This window comes from Phalacrocorax aristotelis, chromosome Z, assembly GCF_949628215.1.
Source record: "Phalacrocorax aristotelis chromosome Z, bGulAri2.1, whole genome shotgun sequence".
Classification (NCBI taxonomy): Eukaryota; Metazoa; Chordata; class Aves; order Suliformes; family Phalacrocoracidae; genus Phalacrocorax; species Phalacrocorax aristotelis.
In genome coordinates, this window is record NC_134311.1 from 1,933,994 (window position 1) to 1,950,202 (window position 16,209).

Genomic DNA, 16,209 nt, shown 5'->3' on the forward strand with positions numbered 1-16,209 from the left:
TTGTTAGGAACTCCGTGTCCATCCATGCAGGCCTCCTGGGATTTTTTCCCAGCTCTCTTGAGCTTCAAGGAGGTGATTCTTGAATATTAACCTGCTTTCTTGGGCCCTGTTTCCATCAAGCGACTTATCCCATGGCACTCTTCCAAGTGGACATTTGAAGAGGCCACAGTCTGCTGTCCTGAAGTCCAGGGTTGTGAGCTTGCTTTTAACCCTCCTCTCTGACTTTGGGGTCTGGAACTCCACCATCTCATAGTCACTGCAGCCAAGGCTGCCTTTGACCTTCACATTCCCTGAAAGGCCCTCCTTTTGGGTGAATATGAGATCCAGCAGAGCACTTCTCCTCGCGGGCTCCTCTGTCACTTGGAGGATGAAGTTGTCATCAGTGCACTCCAGGAACTTCCTGGATTGCTTGAAACACTGATCAGTAGATAGAAATATCTGCCCCAGATATTGGTTTGTCCTTGTCAAAACTGGGGCAATATTCCCATTACTCAAAGATTTATGAGTGAGCTTTGTACCAGCCCTTCTTAAGGAGTTTCACTTGTTCTTTTTCCTGTCACCATTATTTTGCGTATAATAACTGTACTAATTAACTATCTTTTTATTCTTATCATATTGGCATTTCCAAATAAGTAAAAACTATAAAAATACATTAGTGTGCAATTCATGTAATTTATTGAACAAAGAATAGAAATTAATTTCTACACAGCTGTTCTAATATTATCTGTTCTCCCTAGGAATAGGTGACTGCACAATCAGTATAAAAATGAATTAATGACAGAAGAAACTATATTTTACACATTATGTGTGCGTTTGTATAAAATATGAATACAATGTGATGTGGATTTCATCATGTTATATAAAAGGAGCTGTGTATAACCTGAATTTGACTTTATCATAACATTAGTATTCCCCTACATCTTGTTGAGGGTTTTTTTATGCTTCATATTGATATATCAGAAGGTGTTGGAGGCTGCTGACTTTTCTACAGAATTAATCTTAACTTTGATCCCTTTTATCATACTGTGCAGGAGTTCTGAAGAAAGCTGGTGGGGAGCTTTTAATAGGAGAAACTAGAGCAAATGAAACCAGTGTGCTTCCTGAACAGTTACTTCAGGTAGAAGAGGTGAGTATGAAAAGAGTCTTACACTTTGTAGGGGATTTTCTTTTGTCTGTGTCTCCAGTGTAGTCTGTCACCATGTTCATTATAAACACCTTTTGCCATGGTTTCATTATTTAGCTACCGCAATTAATTTTAGGTGCAAAGTCTCAGTTAAGATGGAGTAAAATCTTATGACATCCATGAAGAAGTGGCTGTTATTTAAGATTTAATAACAGAATGGATTTAACATCAGAAGTATAAGATACCTCATAACAAAACAGTAAACGCTAAAATATGATAGCTTCCTCCAGTACTAAATATATTCTGAAATACAGCAAAATCTTAAAAAAATCTATCAAGTTCTTAGCATTTGATTGTAATGATGCTGCCTATAGGTATAAGTACTCACACGATGTCCGGTTTCTTTGATGCCTGCAAACTACTGTGTAGTTAGCACTATGCTTTGTAGAGTGTATGTACAAGATTAAGTTTTAGTCTGGCTTCCATTTACTACTGAACAAATTTTTATTGTTGAATTTATGGGACCTAAATGCTCTAACAAGCCTGGTATTTTAAGAAAGTGGAATTTAATTTCCTAATGGCTTAATTTTAATGCTAAAATGATTTTTAAAATGTGCTTTCAATCAGTTTGTGAGACTGATGTTCCTGTACCTTGTAGATTACAAGGAGCAATGTTTTGAGAGGATTGAGCTTTACTTGACCCAAGATTTTAAAAATTGAAAAAAAGAGGAAGTGCAAAAATGGGTGTCCATGGGGCTGCGTCTGTGCTCTTTGGAGTTGAGTGTTGGGAGTGGGGCAAGGAAGGAGGAGGCAACTTCTAAACTGGAGTAAGCTGGATGGCTCCACTTCATAGCCCTTCATTCTCTTCCAGTTTAGTGTAATAGATGCAACTTGTTGGGAATCCTTCTTTTCTTTTCTCCTACTATGCCCTCGTAGTGGGGGTCTTTACTGTACATCTTACGTCATTAAAACATTTCTCTTACAGTGGTGCAATTCTCAGTTGGCCACTTCTGGTAAGGTTTAAGTCTGCTGTATGTCATATGAGCAATGCAAAGCAAGATTAGTGGAAGAGTAATGACATCCTACTGTGTCTACTTCTCGCAACTGTTATGCTTCACATAACTTCAGAAGTCTCTGTTTATAGACGGCAGGGAACTGATGTAAACTGTAGTTAAAGCCAGCATTGGCTAAAAAGTAGAAATCTCTATTTAAACATTTTAAACATTTTAATCTTTGCTAAATCCAGCTCTAGAGAAGTGAAATCCGGTGTGGCTGTGTTAAAACCAGCTTCTCTAAATATTATCCATTAATATTCACGGTTAGTAGCTTCCAGTTGTTACCTTGCATTGAAAATTATTACAGGGTATCCATTGCTGGATTACTTGTTAAACAATTGGAAATGTTTATAAATGTATTTGACTTCATTAAATAGATTCCATGAAAGATTATAAATAATGTAAAGATGAAGCATGGCTTCTAAAAAGCAGTCTTGTTTCAACAGGGTTTTTTATGAATGTGATGACAAATTTAATATTGTTACGCATGTTCATTTTTGTTGAATCTATAAGCTGCTTTCAATATGATTTCAAGGCTAGCAGATACATTTTAAGTTACTAAATTGAATTTCAAAAGATGACGGTGTCCTTTAATTTAGTTATGGATATTCATATAAGTTTCAGACAATAATAACACTCAATAATTAATTTGGCTTGATTAAATATAAATATCTGTTTCAGCCTATTTTTCTGAATTTTGGATGGAGAAATGCATTTAAAGACCTGTCTTCTTCTGTGGCTCACTGTATAACAATAGCGACTGAGGATTTTTCAACTAAAATTCTTCAACATGAACAGAAAGAAGAGTGTTCGGCTGCAGGCTATGCAATGAGTCTTGTAAACAACCAGCAAATGAGGGAGTCCTGCGGAGCAGTCCAACATGAGGAGCAACCAAAACGAATTGCTAAGGCAGGTATCAAAAGATCTGAAGTTTGCAGGGAGACAGAATACCAAGGCTGTTTGCCATCTACACTTTGAAGTACTTACAGTACCATTAATATTCTATATCTTATATAAATGGAATTAGGAAGAAAGAGAGAGGCATTACAATATGAGGCTGAGCAGAGCTTTATACAATAGCCCATAGTCTATATTTGAAAGAATTAACTTTTAAACTTCGCTGGCATTATTTTTTTTCATCCAAAAAGTTCTGAAACATTCTGATTAGTATCTGCTCTGTTACCAAGTGGTTCACTGGGAAAATGCTGAAAGCTTTGAAGCATAGCTGTAAAGGGATTTCCTGTATTCATATCCTTAGACATGCCATTTAACTAATCAGCATAACCAATAATATTGCCAAATTAGAGTTCTTTGATTTGGCTGAAAGGTCATTTATGACAATTAATTAATTAAATTGTTTTTCTAGGGGATTATATGTTTGAAATTTTTTTTTATTTAGTAAGCTTTGCAACTGTTCTAGCAAATTTGGAATGCCGTTAATGAATGTTTGCTTAAAATAACACATAAGCTTTTGGGAGATAATTTTAGGGAGAACAATGTATGAATTTACTAAGAGATGACAAGTTTGTTTTCAAATTCAGTATTAAGAAATGTGTTTGTATTTTTTAAAAATAAATTAGTTTAGAAAAATTATCTTTGTTTACAAAGAATTAACCTTTCGCTTTGAATGTACATCTAATGAAATCATAAACAAAATGAAGGCATTACTAGCATAAGATGATTTTAAATTTTTTCCCCAATACATATTATGCAGCTTTAAAGCAAGAAGAAATGAAATAATAATTCATTTACTGTAGATAAACGTTTCTCCCCTGTATAACAGAACAAAATATTTGTAAAGCTGATTTAATATATGTATGTTTTATGCCAATTTCATTATTCAGGAATCTGACCCTAGTGTGTATAAATTAAACAGTGCTGTCAGAATACTAATAACTTGATGCCACATTTATTTCTCTCAGTTTTGTTCTGACATCATGGAAGAACTTGACACATTGCTTCCATTGGCTCTGGCATGCAGAGATGATTCTCTTCAGGAAATTAGAGCAAACTTTTTAGAGGCCTGCAGCAAAGTGGCAACAGCTGTCCTGGCAAGGCTGGAGGAGAAAAGCAAAGATGTTCCCTCCAAGGCTCCCCTGCAAGACTTGTATGCTGCCCTTTCCACAGCGATATATGTCTTTCAGCATTTTACAATGTATAGCAATTTAATGAGAGAAACGATCAAAAAGTGAGTCCCTTTTACTTGTAATGCTTTAATTCAAACATAAATAATATAGGACCTCATTCCATTTTGGTGATACAGTATGGTGGTAGTTCTCCAAATTGCATCATATTTTTTAGCACACACACTGCGTGTACTATTTATGGAAAGACCTGAATCAAAGCTATTGATAATCTGAAGCAGCCGTTACAAAACAAGTTATTTATGTTTAAGATCTGCATTTGATTTGCAGATCAATATTTTTTATTTATTAAGCTTGGGTAAATAGGATTGTCCAGTGAAGTGAATGTACTCTGCTGTCATATAAATAGAGGGCTAAGGCCTTAATTTCCTTTTCTGACCTTTGCAATAGCTGAATTTTCATAAAATCTGATTTAGCACATAGCAATCTTAGAGGACAGTATAAATATACATTCTTGTGCTTTTTCCTTACACTGCCTGTATCAGAGATGTGAACAAATACATCCAACGTAGTTTTAGAATTTCATTTTTCATTGCACACAGAATAAAAATTAGAGAAGATAAGAAGTGGTAGGGTAAAGTCTAAGGCAATGTTTGACCTGGTGGGGAAGCACAGCACATTTGCTGTGCTTCTAGGAGATTTTGACTTAAAATACTAGGAATGTCTTTATTGGTCCATGTGTTTCTGGCCATGCGTAATTTATAAGTAGAAACTGGGCCTTTTGTGAGGGATGCCTGAACTAGCCCAATTTTCAGGGCATGTATGATTTCTAAGGGATTGTATGCACTGTCGAGCTACTTCTGTTTTACTCTCTCCTACATGAAGTGTATCTTTGTGAATGGGAAGTCTGAGCCAAAATATTGCTCAATAACTCTACTTATGTGTATTATGAATGCGTTTTAGTACATACCTACCAAAAGAAATCTCTGTGCTCTGTGTTTATGTTTTCTTTATCACAGTCAGTGCTGATGCAATTATGCTTCAACCCAGAATCTCCCAATAACTGAATGACAAATGTACTTTTATCTCAGAACAAGGATTAAATAATGTATTTCTCAGGGACTTGGTTAAATGAGAATTTATAGATGAGCAGATATATTTAAAGAACTTGCAAAACAAAGACCAGATATTTTTCAAAAGTGAATGCTAGGTTCAGACTCAAGGACCAAGAGGAAATGAATGATTGATACCTAATAATCAGAACCGTTTGCAGTACTGGGGATTGTTACCTCCTACTGCACAGCCTTTCAATCTTTGCCTCTTTGATCATTCTCTCCGAACAGACCCCTGTTACTAGTGCCTGTCCAACAATATCAGGAATTCATCAACGTTCTCCAGTTTCAAGTTACGAACTACTGCGTCAGAGTTTGTGCTACGAGCATTTTACAGGATGCTGAGAGCCACCACTGGGATGACTACAAAGCTTTTTATGAGGTGTGAGGTTAAGTTTACTGTGCCTCTCTTCTACAAAATGTGTTTTACTGGTTGCCAGCTCTCTGTCTAATTAGAAGCGTAAGATCACATTATTTTTACACAAAGATTATCGGAATTTCTATTTTGAAATATCTATTATAGGCAACAAATTTCTCGGTAGAAATTATGTAGGAAAATGTAGTTATTTAAAGATGAGAAAAATAATTACCGTGGAGTGTTTGTGTCATTTGCTTAATAAAATATTGTGTGTCAAGTTCAAGACATTTATAGAGAACTCAGTAAAGAAGACACCGTCATTTTAACTCTTCTTCATATAGAAAGTGTGACATGAAAATGAAAGACAGCTGTTTTTCTTCTGGAAATTTTTTATCTGATTCTTTGACTTTTGTTTTCAATTGGTCCCTTTTTCACCTTTTGTGGGTGAAGGATGTAGCAAAGAAAGATGGTGAATACAGTTACCTTCAGCATTCAACAATATGTTTCTGAAAGAAGTAGTGTCATTTCACCTGCATTTTGAAGTCACAAGTCTGCTCTTAAACTATAATCCTAAGGATCAAGTGAATTATAATTTATTGGGGTTTTTTCTTTATCCTAGTTAAGTGCAGACATAGACTGGCATATACGGTTTGAAATTATTTTCACTTAATTTCAGGATGAAATTAAAGTATTATGTTTTTTATCAATAATAACCGAGAACTGTAGACAAAGTTCTGCCCTTCCTTATATCTTTTGCTATGGGAGAGAATTAGGGTGTTTTTATTAAGCATTTTCTAGAAATCTTACATAAGGGAAAACTCTGTGATACAGGTATTCTACAGATGTAATATAAAAAGCTGCTGAGTCAGTGACAAAAATTTGTACTGGAGAGGTGATGCAGACCTTAATATGAGTAATCTGTGAAAACGCCCATTCCTCAAAGACACGTAAATACGCATTTTATTTGAATGTGAGCCCAGTTGTGGTTGTTTGATAAGAAGGTAAGAAACTCAGTGGCTTTTGGCAACTGATCAATCAAGATATGATCTTCACTGTCTGTAGTCCATATGGTGCTGTGTCCTGTTTATTAGTGACATAACAACTATTCACCATGGAGGAAACCTAGTTGTCAGAAATAGCTGTGTCAAGAAGAAAGAGAATGGATTAGCTAAACAATTTTATCATTACCGATGAGAACTGATGTGGGTAGGAAGGGATGAAGAAAGCTGGGGTCTGAGCTCTGTACGCTTGCAAGACTTGAGGTGGGAAGTATGTAATTTAACATGATCACTCTGCTCCTTTTACTGGGCCACGGGCCATGGCCCGTGGACGGACCGTGATCTGCTCAGAGTGCCTTCAGGAGGCATGATGCTGAGCGGCTGCTACTTGCACTGAGCTCTTGTAGGCACCCCAAATGGAAGAGGTTGGCTTAAGACCTATTGCTTGTTCCAGAGGCAGCATCCTGCTGAAACTTGTAGCAGGGAGAGGTGGCTCCTCCTGAGGTCTAAGCTCAGCAGTAAGCCGTGAGGCTCTGCCTTTTAAGTCACGCAGATCCTGCTGAGTTCAGAAAACTGGAGTAGCTTGGAGCAGGCACCAGAAGACCTTGCCGGTCATTAGGAGCAGGCTCTGGTGTGAGCTCCTCCTCTCTCAGTGGGAACACACTCTTGCGCTTGTGCAAGTCGGTGGCTCACAGCCCTTGCTGTGTCTTCATTGGCATCCACTGCCCTAAACAACATCATGATCTTCCTTCTTTAAGGGGAAGCTGCTCTCTGCTTCTGCTTGTCTCTTGGGTAGCCTAGCTCCTGAATCTGGTTTAGGTCAGGACCCTCACGACCATTTCCCCTTTGTTGCTCAGGTTTGAGTGCTACATGCAACTATAGGAAATTCAGTCCCCATCTGTAAATCCTGAATGCAATTTCATAAAGGAATAAAAAACATTCCCTTGTGCTCCCACAAAATAAGCAAAACATTGCCTGTCCTTTTGTTTTGTGTGCGTGAATAGGGGAGAAGGAAGAGGAAGAAACTTTTCTTTCCTCATTCTTGTATTGGATGCTTAATTACAAAGTAAATGGCAATCGTGGACTTCAGGGATCACATGAAGTTACTCTTTTCTTTTTCCCCAATAATACAGGACATTCAAGTGGTATTAGAAAGAATGTGTGGTAGCCTTCCTTTCTATTCCCCACTAATGACATATTGACTAATAAAACTCTTTGACTTACTTGATGTGTAAGTCATCGAGAAAGAAGACAAAACCACTGAAAGACAAAGGAAAAGGAGGAAGGGGCAGGGCACAGCGTCTGAGTTTGATTGCACAGAGCTGCAGTTTCCATATCCATTTATTTGTTTGTTCGTACAGTGGTAACATCTGAGGAGAACAAGATTGGTAGCAAATGGTTTTTGCATTCTTTAAAAGAATTTTCTACATTGTTAAAATAAGAATAAAGTATTTCAAAAGATTTTGGGACTTTCATAACCAATTTCAGTAGGTGCTCACCCATCCTCCCTCTGATGGTCACCTGACTCAATAGTGGTGACTGGAATTAAAGGAAAGGCAAAAAGAGCAACTGTGATTAGAGGAAATCACTGTGAGATCACAGAAAGTTCTGAATATCTTTTAGGAAGGTTAAGCAGAGATTTTGTGAGGTACAAGTAGCAAATTTATGGTAACGTGAGATCCGAGCTGAGCTCTACGAGGGCAGTTTGGAGGCTAAGCTGCCATGGAGCGAAGCTCTGTGGGTTCAGGGTCCTGTTGGTAGAGTGCACTGAACACCGACCATGACACCGGGCCAGCTCTCCAGATTATGTTTTTGAATGGAGCTTTTAGTGCAGCAGACATCTGCTGTAGCTTTGAGAACTTATGTTTTCTAATAGGCAAAGAATAAAGAATTGTCTGTTCAAAGATAATATTGAGTGGCTTATGTAATAAAGCGCAGCTGCTTGTTTCCTGATATATAAGCTAAATAAAAGCTCACATCTGTTTATATTATACAAAGCCCTCAAAAATAGCAGATGTTTACCAGTACAATTGTCTAGAAATGGCAACAAATAGAAAAACAGGTCAGAAAAGGGGAATGAATCTCATTTAAATCTTCGGTGAAACTGTTGCCTCTGCAGTGGAGGTACAATGATAGAAAAAGGATATTATTCCAGTTACTGCTTTAAATTAAATAAAGCAGAGAAAATGAGGCAATTCGTGTTTACAGTTACATAGTTAAAAAGTAAAACTCGCCAACATTCTGTTGCTTAAAAACAAAGTACCCTACATTAGAAAGTCCATTTAGAATTATATTTCTGGTTGTCAAGTCTGCATGGTTTTCGAAATTTTTTTCTGTTTTGTTTTTGGGGGTTTTTTTTGGTCAATTAAAGATATGACCAAAATAAATTAGCTTCCATTAGGGATTCAAGCTAATTATTTATTTACCTGGTAAGTTTATTCTGTAACAGTTGAAATGCTTTTGCAAAGAAAGGGAAATGTTGGTAAAATGTCTGTAAGGTAGGGTTAGGGGTTTATTTCTGGATAAATTCTCCTGGAGTAGTCATGGTAATGTATCTAAGAAACCCAGACTTATAGAAATACATTAACGTTTGAGTTATGCAAAGTTATGAAATTATGTTATGAAGTAAATTTTTACTTTCTTATTATGATGTTTCACTATATCGTGCAACAACATAGCAATTTTTTTCATATAAGAAAAATAGGAAAATAATTTAATATGTCCGTTATTTTATTGTATCCATTTTTGATCAGTATAAGACAATCCTTTTTTCTGTGTGGAAACACTTGTCAAGTGCTTGATTGTGTAAAACACCAGAGTGATAATTTTTGGTTTGCCCATTGAAATCTGCTTAAAACAGTTATAGCCATGGTTATACGTACAAAGAAAATGACACATATAATTTTCTTGTAAAACTTATCTGTATTGCGTCTTTCTGCTTTAGTGAAACCTGGAAAATTGGACATCTTAATGATTTGTTTTTTTCTAAATGAGATTTTAGAGGTGCCTATGCCAATCATAAATTTAATGACCGAAGCAGTGGTCACAAGTTTGGTGCTTTTGTTCTTTGTCATAATTCACCACTTTTTAATATAAAATACTCTTCAAATATTACAGCAGAGAAATACTGAAAAATAACAACTTCTAATAATCTGCTAATGTGATCTGTTTAAAAAGAAGCCATATTATTTTGGTTTATTATTATTCAAGAACGCATATCAAACTTACAGTGTTTTAAAAATCATGGGGTCGTATATTTCTGATAATGCTAAAATATCAACAAATTCTTAAAGTACTTCTCAACTCAGTTGGAATGTGGGAGGTGAAGATTCAAGTCTTTGTTCTGATACAGCTTAATCATAATGCTATTTTCTTAATAGATATTATTTGAAATATTTAAATGTAAGTTGAACTCTACTTCTTAGAGGCATTATGGATCAACCACAGTGATTTTGACTCCTCTGTATTTATCACTGGGGTGGTTCTGATAGACAATGAAATATTAATACCAATGCTGATTCCTTCCCGGAAGATGTTTAGTTTCAATGAGTTACCATTATAAGATGAAAAAGAAAAAATATTACTAAAAAATTTGGTCATCTCTTACTATCATTTTAGCTGTTGTTATTTTTTTCTGCTCTTATTGCATGTCCATTATATATAACCAAAGTTTCATCATTACAGTTATGTGTGGCAGTTACGAATCTGGGGAGATACTTAACGTTGAAGTAAATATTTACTTTCTTTTGAGGACAAAGAAACTGTTGTATGCAATTCATCTGACTATTCTAGCGAGTACAGAATACTGTGTATGTTTTTAAACTAGACATAACACCATGGGTTTTGAGAATAGGTTAATTAAGGTTATAAGAGGTCAAATGCTGCGGTTTGGTTTTGTGGCAGAACTCTAGTTTTGTTACTGAAATGGAACATGTGTTTCCTTGCTAATAAAGATGTTTCACGTCTTGTCAAGGAACATTTTTTGGTCATCGTGTGCCTGAAACTCTTCAGCTATTTCCTTTCAGGTTGAAATAATTAGACTTACAGGAACTAAACTGACATTTTGGAAGATGTGTTTTTACTGTTTAATGTGTGATGGTTTTGCTAGGGGGAAAGATGCTCATTCTCTGTCCAGATGTGGCATTACTTCTGCTGTGCTCTTCATCATGACCTGCGGACTATTCTACCTCCCAAGACAGCCCAGGAGATTCTTACAGATGTACTAGAGGAATCTTTGTCTATGCTCTCCTCCAGATATTGTCAGGCCTGTCCCAGTTATAAAAGAACACCACAAATCAGGTAATGATCGTATATTTAGTGCACACTTTTAATGGATAAAATAAGTAAATCTTAGTTTTCTGTTACGCACTGCTTTGATTCAAATTTAAATGTTACTGAACACAGCAGAGGGGATGGACACAATTTATGTATTTTGATGTTCATTTTAATTCAATATATTTTGTATATTTTAAGTATAGTTGGTAGTCATATACTAAACAGGGCAGAATCAAAGACCTCTTTTGAACTCTTGGTGAAATTGTTCCATAAACTACTTGATTGGTTTGAAAGCCTCATGATGAACAGTGCCTTGAGGACTGGTGGCACAACCAGGAATGCGGGCAGAATTGGCAGCATTAGCCTTAGAAATCAAGACATTGATTCATGAAAAAAAACTCCATGTGTTCCAACAGGATTTGTGTTTTCATAGGGCTTTTCAAGTGCAAGAGCTATGAGGTCACATAAAAAGGTTTGCCAAAATGAAGCCAGTGGTGCAGGAGGAGAGAGGAGGAAGAGGCTGTTTCTCCTCCTGTCATTTTAGGAAATATGAAGCTGAAAGTTCTTGTTGGTATTCTTATGTTTTGCCAGAGAGGAGAGTCTCTTTAAGAAATACTAAAGCAGGTGTCTCCAGATGGAAGCTTACCCTATCACTCTCCTTTCTCTTTTTATGCAATGTCTTGTTTGAGTGAAAAAAACCTGGTGTATTTCTCATCCTGCCCCTTTGCCTAGTATCTTTCCTAAATGAATATCTTCCTCTGTTTAGATTTTGAAAATGAGATGGTCCATGGTGGCCACGTGAGTTACAAACTTAAGAGCCTGTAATTTTTAGGAGATGAGAGACACTCAGCAGAGATATGTTCTGTGTGAGCTGAGCATTATGTGCTGTCATCTTAAGTTTTATTATGAAAAGGGGGACTGTAAGGGAAGCTTAAGTAACTTGTACAAGTTCACATGCTTGGAACAGGTGAGGGAAAATCCCAAAGCTTCAATCTACATAAAAAAACACCTGTTTGTATGCTCTATTCCTGCACTAATTCACCGTGATTAAGCCCTTCAACGTCTTTAGGTACAGAGAGGTTTCCTGGGAAAAAAATTTTATATGTTTTGATTTATTGATACAGTATTTCTTAAACATAGTATTAGTCAATTCTGTATTAATTTGCTCCACAATACTGAACAAGAACTTTACATTGTAGTTTTGTAGAGAAGCTGTTTTATTTAATAAGGTGATTCTTGAATTTGTTATTAAATGGATTGAATTATCCAGTCTTGCACAAGTGAAAAAAAAATCAGTATCAGTCAACACATTTTTATCACAGAGTTTTACATACTTTTTTTACAATATTGTACTTTGGGAGACTGAGTGGGGATTCTCCCAATGGTTCTTGAAATATTAGAAATCTGATCTGTAATATAGACAAATGTTTGTTAATGTATGCCTAGATTTTCCAAAAATAAGATGATCCTTAAAAATGCAGATGGTCACATGCGCATCCATTGGCTTTTAGGTACTTAGGTGCTTTTCTCAGCCCAATTTCATGTCTGCCATATATTTTGTGTTATCCATCTGTTTCCTATCTGTTGTATGTGAAAATAGTCTTGTGAGATTATGTTGTTGTGGTTTGGGTTCTTGCTATTGTTTAAGCCAATGACCCATGATGCTCTGCCAGCCAATATCAACAGGCAACAGATTACTGACTCAGAAAAGTTCCACATCATAATATGTTGCCTGGCAGTTAGAGTTTCGTAAATTGAAGATTTAGGTCACTTGTCATTACTTTTTTGCTCCAGCAAGATTTGAAAATAGTATGTACATTCTAATTATACTTTATCGTAAAGAAAACTAAGTTTAATTTTATTTAGTTGTATTTTAGAAGATGAGTTGTTCCTATCTAGTGGCATTGTCCTTTGGAAGAGGAAATTTCTGTATTTTTTAAGTCGTCTTTTGACTAGTTTCAGTCACAACTTTTCTATGGAAGCACTTTGCAGAAATCTTTGCAGGGTGGCAGATTCAGAATTCCTACACCACTGATGGAAGGTGAAATATGAAGACCATGCTATGATTTAGCTATTTTCTGTTGTCAGAGGAAAGCTCTATTTAACTGAAATTTACCACTATCCTGATGTCTAAGTAATGTTTTCACCTTTTTTCCCTACAGAATTGACATTGCAGCAATTTTGATGTCCACTGAAGAAATGCTTTGGTCAGTTTGCAGCTCTGTACAGCAGTTTCTGAATCCACGTGAAGACAGAGATCTGAAGATCTATAAAATACATAGCCACTGCAATAGTCTGCTCTCCGTCTTGGCTATTTTAACTTCACCACTGAAGAACTTGTATGAGTGAGTATGAAAGAAATATTCAGTTTGACATAAAATTCATTCTTGAGCTTACATGGATAGATCTGCAAGGTGAATAATTGTGTTGAAATACAAATGCAAGGCATAGTGTTGACATATTTTGATAGCCTTTGACTATTTCTTGATTTGTTCTTGACCTTATCTATACAATCTTTCCTAAAGCCCAATTATATCTGCTGGAATTTTATTCACTTTGGATCAAACTCCTATACTGCATGTTTTTTTGTCTGGTGATAACATAAACCATAGTGAATGGTTGGTTTGATTTTCTCTGTAACACAAACAGCAGAATTTCATTAATAACTGCTCTCCCAAATTTGCAATTTACTGTTCAGTTAGGACACATTTCATTAGAAACACATTCTTATCAGTCTAAAAACATTTGCCTCTATGGTACCAAAGCCCTTGTTAAGTTTTGCAAGGAGTTAGTCACTCATACAATTGAAAAAAGTTCATTTTCTTAGTACTTCAGGTTTATCTGCCTTCAACTTCCAGGCAAATTAGAATGTTCCGCTATCAGCCCTTAATAATTCTGTAAGTACTGGAATTTAAAGATAATTTACTGAAATGGTTGTCTGGTTACGTGATCAGTATGCTTCTACAAATATTAAATATAGTTTAAAAGAGAAAGAGTACAGAATGCCCATCTTTATAAAATTATGCCTTCACAAGTCACAGCTGTAAACAAAATGAGATGTCACTTGCACTGAAATGGGGTCCAAGTCTTTCATTGCTTTTTCATGCTAAAAATTCTGCTGTAAATTCGGTGTAAGAGACGATACAGAATAAAGTCACAAATTAAAACAACAACAAACCCCAAAACTAAGAAATCCAAATCCTATTCAACTGGCTTGTATATTATTATTCTTAATAAGTACTCCCGGTAATACTAGCGGTACAAAAAGGAGGGTAGAGACCTCCTGCATTTAAGCGTCTTTAAATATTTTCTGTCATGCCTGGGCTCATTTTAGTTTTTGTGGGCTCTGAGGAACATGCAAAAGTGGATTGTAACTGGATATTCAATCTTATACAATGCAGGCTCATGAAAAAATAGCAATTGAGAAGGTGGCTCATGAGCAGATTAGGTACTCTTGCTGCGGCAATAGTAATGGAGGCAGGAACGGACGTTGTGGTAGGTGTAACTGCTTCTACTGTCAGTTTTGACATTTCACTTTCCTTTATGAAAGCCCTTAGAATGGTGGACTGAAATAAATATGTAGTATATTCTGTTCCTTTTAGCTGTTTTAGTCTCCTCCCCAAATCCGTGTTGTTTACAGATTTGTCTGTACCTGGAATGATAAAAAATGTGCGCTAACTTCAGAATTCACTGAGTTTCGGAACAAAGTGCCAATGGGAAGAGTGAGACAGAATATTTTGTATTTTATGTAAAATGCTACAGAATAAAAACTTGGTCATATAAGTTTCATATTTAGGCATATAAATTCCAGTATCCTAATTTGCTTTTCTAGAGGTCAAAAACTTGACATGCGCAGGATGTAGCAACTCGTTTAATTTACTACAAAATAGTCTGAAAATCATAACCAAAATCTGGCAGCTTTGTTTAAGAAGGATACAAAAACTGTCATATATAGTTACATAGTTACAAAAATAATATTAACAGTAAAACACATTTTTAGAAAGATGATGCATGTTTTTGTGTAAGTAAAAAGGAATATTTTTTATTAACTGTGTATTCAGAACTTTTATTTTCAAAACCTGGGAGATTCCATTATCAAAACAGTTCTTTTATATTGTGTGTTTCATTACAGCCAGTATTTGTAACAGGTCACCTAACCCAGTGTCCAGAATACAAAGAAAAATCAGATTTACCAAATTAGCTTCTTTAATTACTATATGTAGTTGGAAACACTTTCTCATACTGAATTTTATGTTGAATTTCTAGGTCTGTTATTTACTGAGTTATGCATAGTTCATCATGTTAAGAATCTATCAATAACGAATCTAGAAGTTATGCATAATTTTAAAGGGGCACTAATCCTTCATCAGTTCTTTTTACAACTGCAGCTGTATCATCAAAATTTCCATCTGTTAGCTTGGCTCTATATCTTTCAGAACTTTGGTAAAATTAACTGGAAGTGAAATAAAGATTTTTCTTTTAAATCTATCATGCTGTCTTTTGGTACTAGAAGATTTCCCTGCAGGGGCTAGTTTTAAATTAATCTTTAGACTGCTCAGGAAAGTTTTGTGTAATCATAAAAGCAGTGATGACAGAATATTGTTTTCCAGGAGTTGTCTAATAATAGGACTGGCTCATTTCCAACTTACTAGAGATGTTGTATTAACTATTGCTTCCAGGGAATTAAAATTATTCAAGATTCTTTATTATGTTGTTGAAATGCAACAACATAGTAGGGGTGCTGAAAAATTAATAATATCCCTAACTTCAAATAAAGTGATTCTGGCACATGCTTTCTCCTTCTAATTTTGTGATCAAACGTTGTTCATTCTGATATCAGAGTTTCTTTTTTGTATGATAAGTCTACTCAGACCTGATCCTAAATTCACCTATGAATCTTGGGTCATCAGTTTTTAATACTCACTCATTTTTTCTGTGCTTCATTTTCCTCCACCCTTCTCTGGCCTTCCTGAAGTAACTGTAGCATAATAAAAATCTTGGTTGGAGAGGATTGCTGGAGATATCTAGTCCAACCTCCTGCTCAAAGCAGGACAATCACCAAGAGCGGTCAGACATGACTGTGTTAGCTGACCCAAATTTTACAACCTCTCCTGGAAACCTGTTCCACGGCTGCACTGCCTTAGTGTGAAGTATTGCCTAATACCTTAATGCTGCTGGCTACAACTTGCTGCGTCACACCAGTC

At 35.8% G+C, this 16,209-nt stretch overlaps 1 protein-coding gene across 4 annotated transcripts in view; it reads left to right on the forward strand.

Annotated features, from left to right (window-relative positions):
* Nucleotides 1-16,209, forward strand: part of KIAA0825 (KIAA0825 ortholog) — a 243,686-nt gene that overhangs the window by 82,783 nt on the left and 144,694 nt on the right. For all 4 annotated transcript variants that reach the window (XM_075079976.1, XM_075079979.1, XM_075079977.1 and 1 more), the window contains 6 exons: nucleotides 1,032-1,126; nucleotides 2,860-3,087; nucleotides 4,101-4,366; nucleotides 5,606-5,756; nucleotides 10,839-11,029; nucleotides 13,168-13,350. In XM_075079976.1, coding sequence (XP_074936077.1) covers nucleotides 1,032-1,126; nucleotides 2,860-3,087; nucleotides 4,101-4,366; nucleotides 5,606-5,756; nucleotides 10,839-11,029; nucleotides 13,168-13,350 — 1,114 coding nt within the window. The remainder of the gene's footprint in view (nucleotides 1-1,031; nucleotides 1,127-2,859; nucleotides 3,088-4,100; nucleotides 4,367-5,605; nucleotides 5,757-10,838; nucleotides 11,030-13,167; nucleotides 13,351-16,209) is intronic.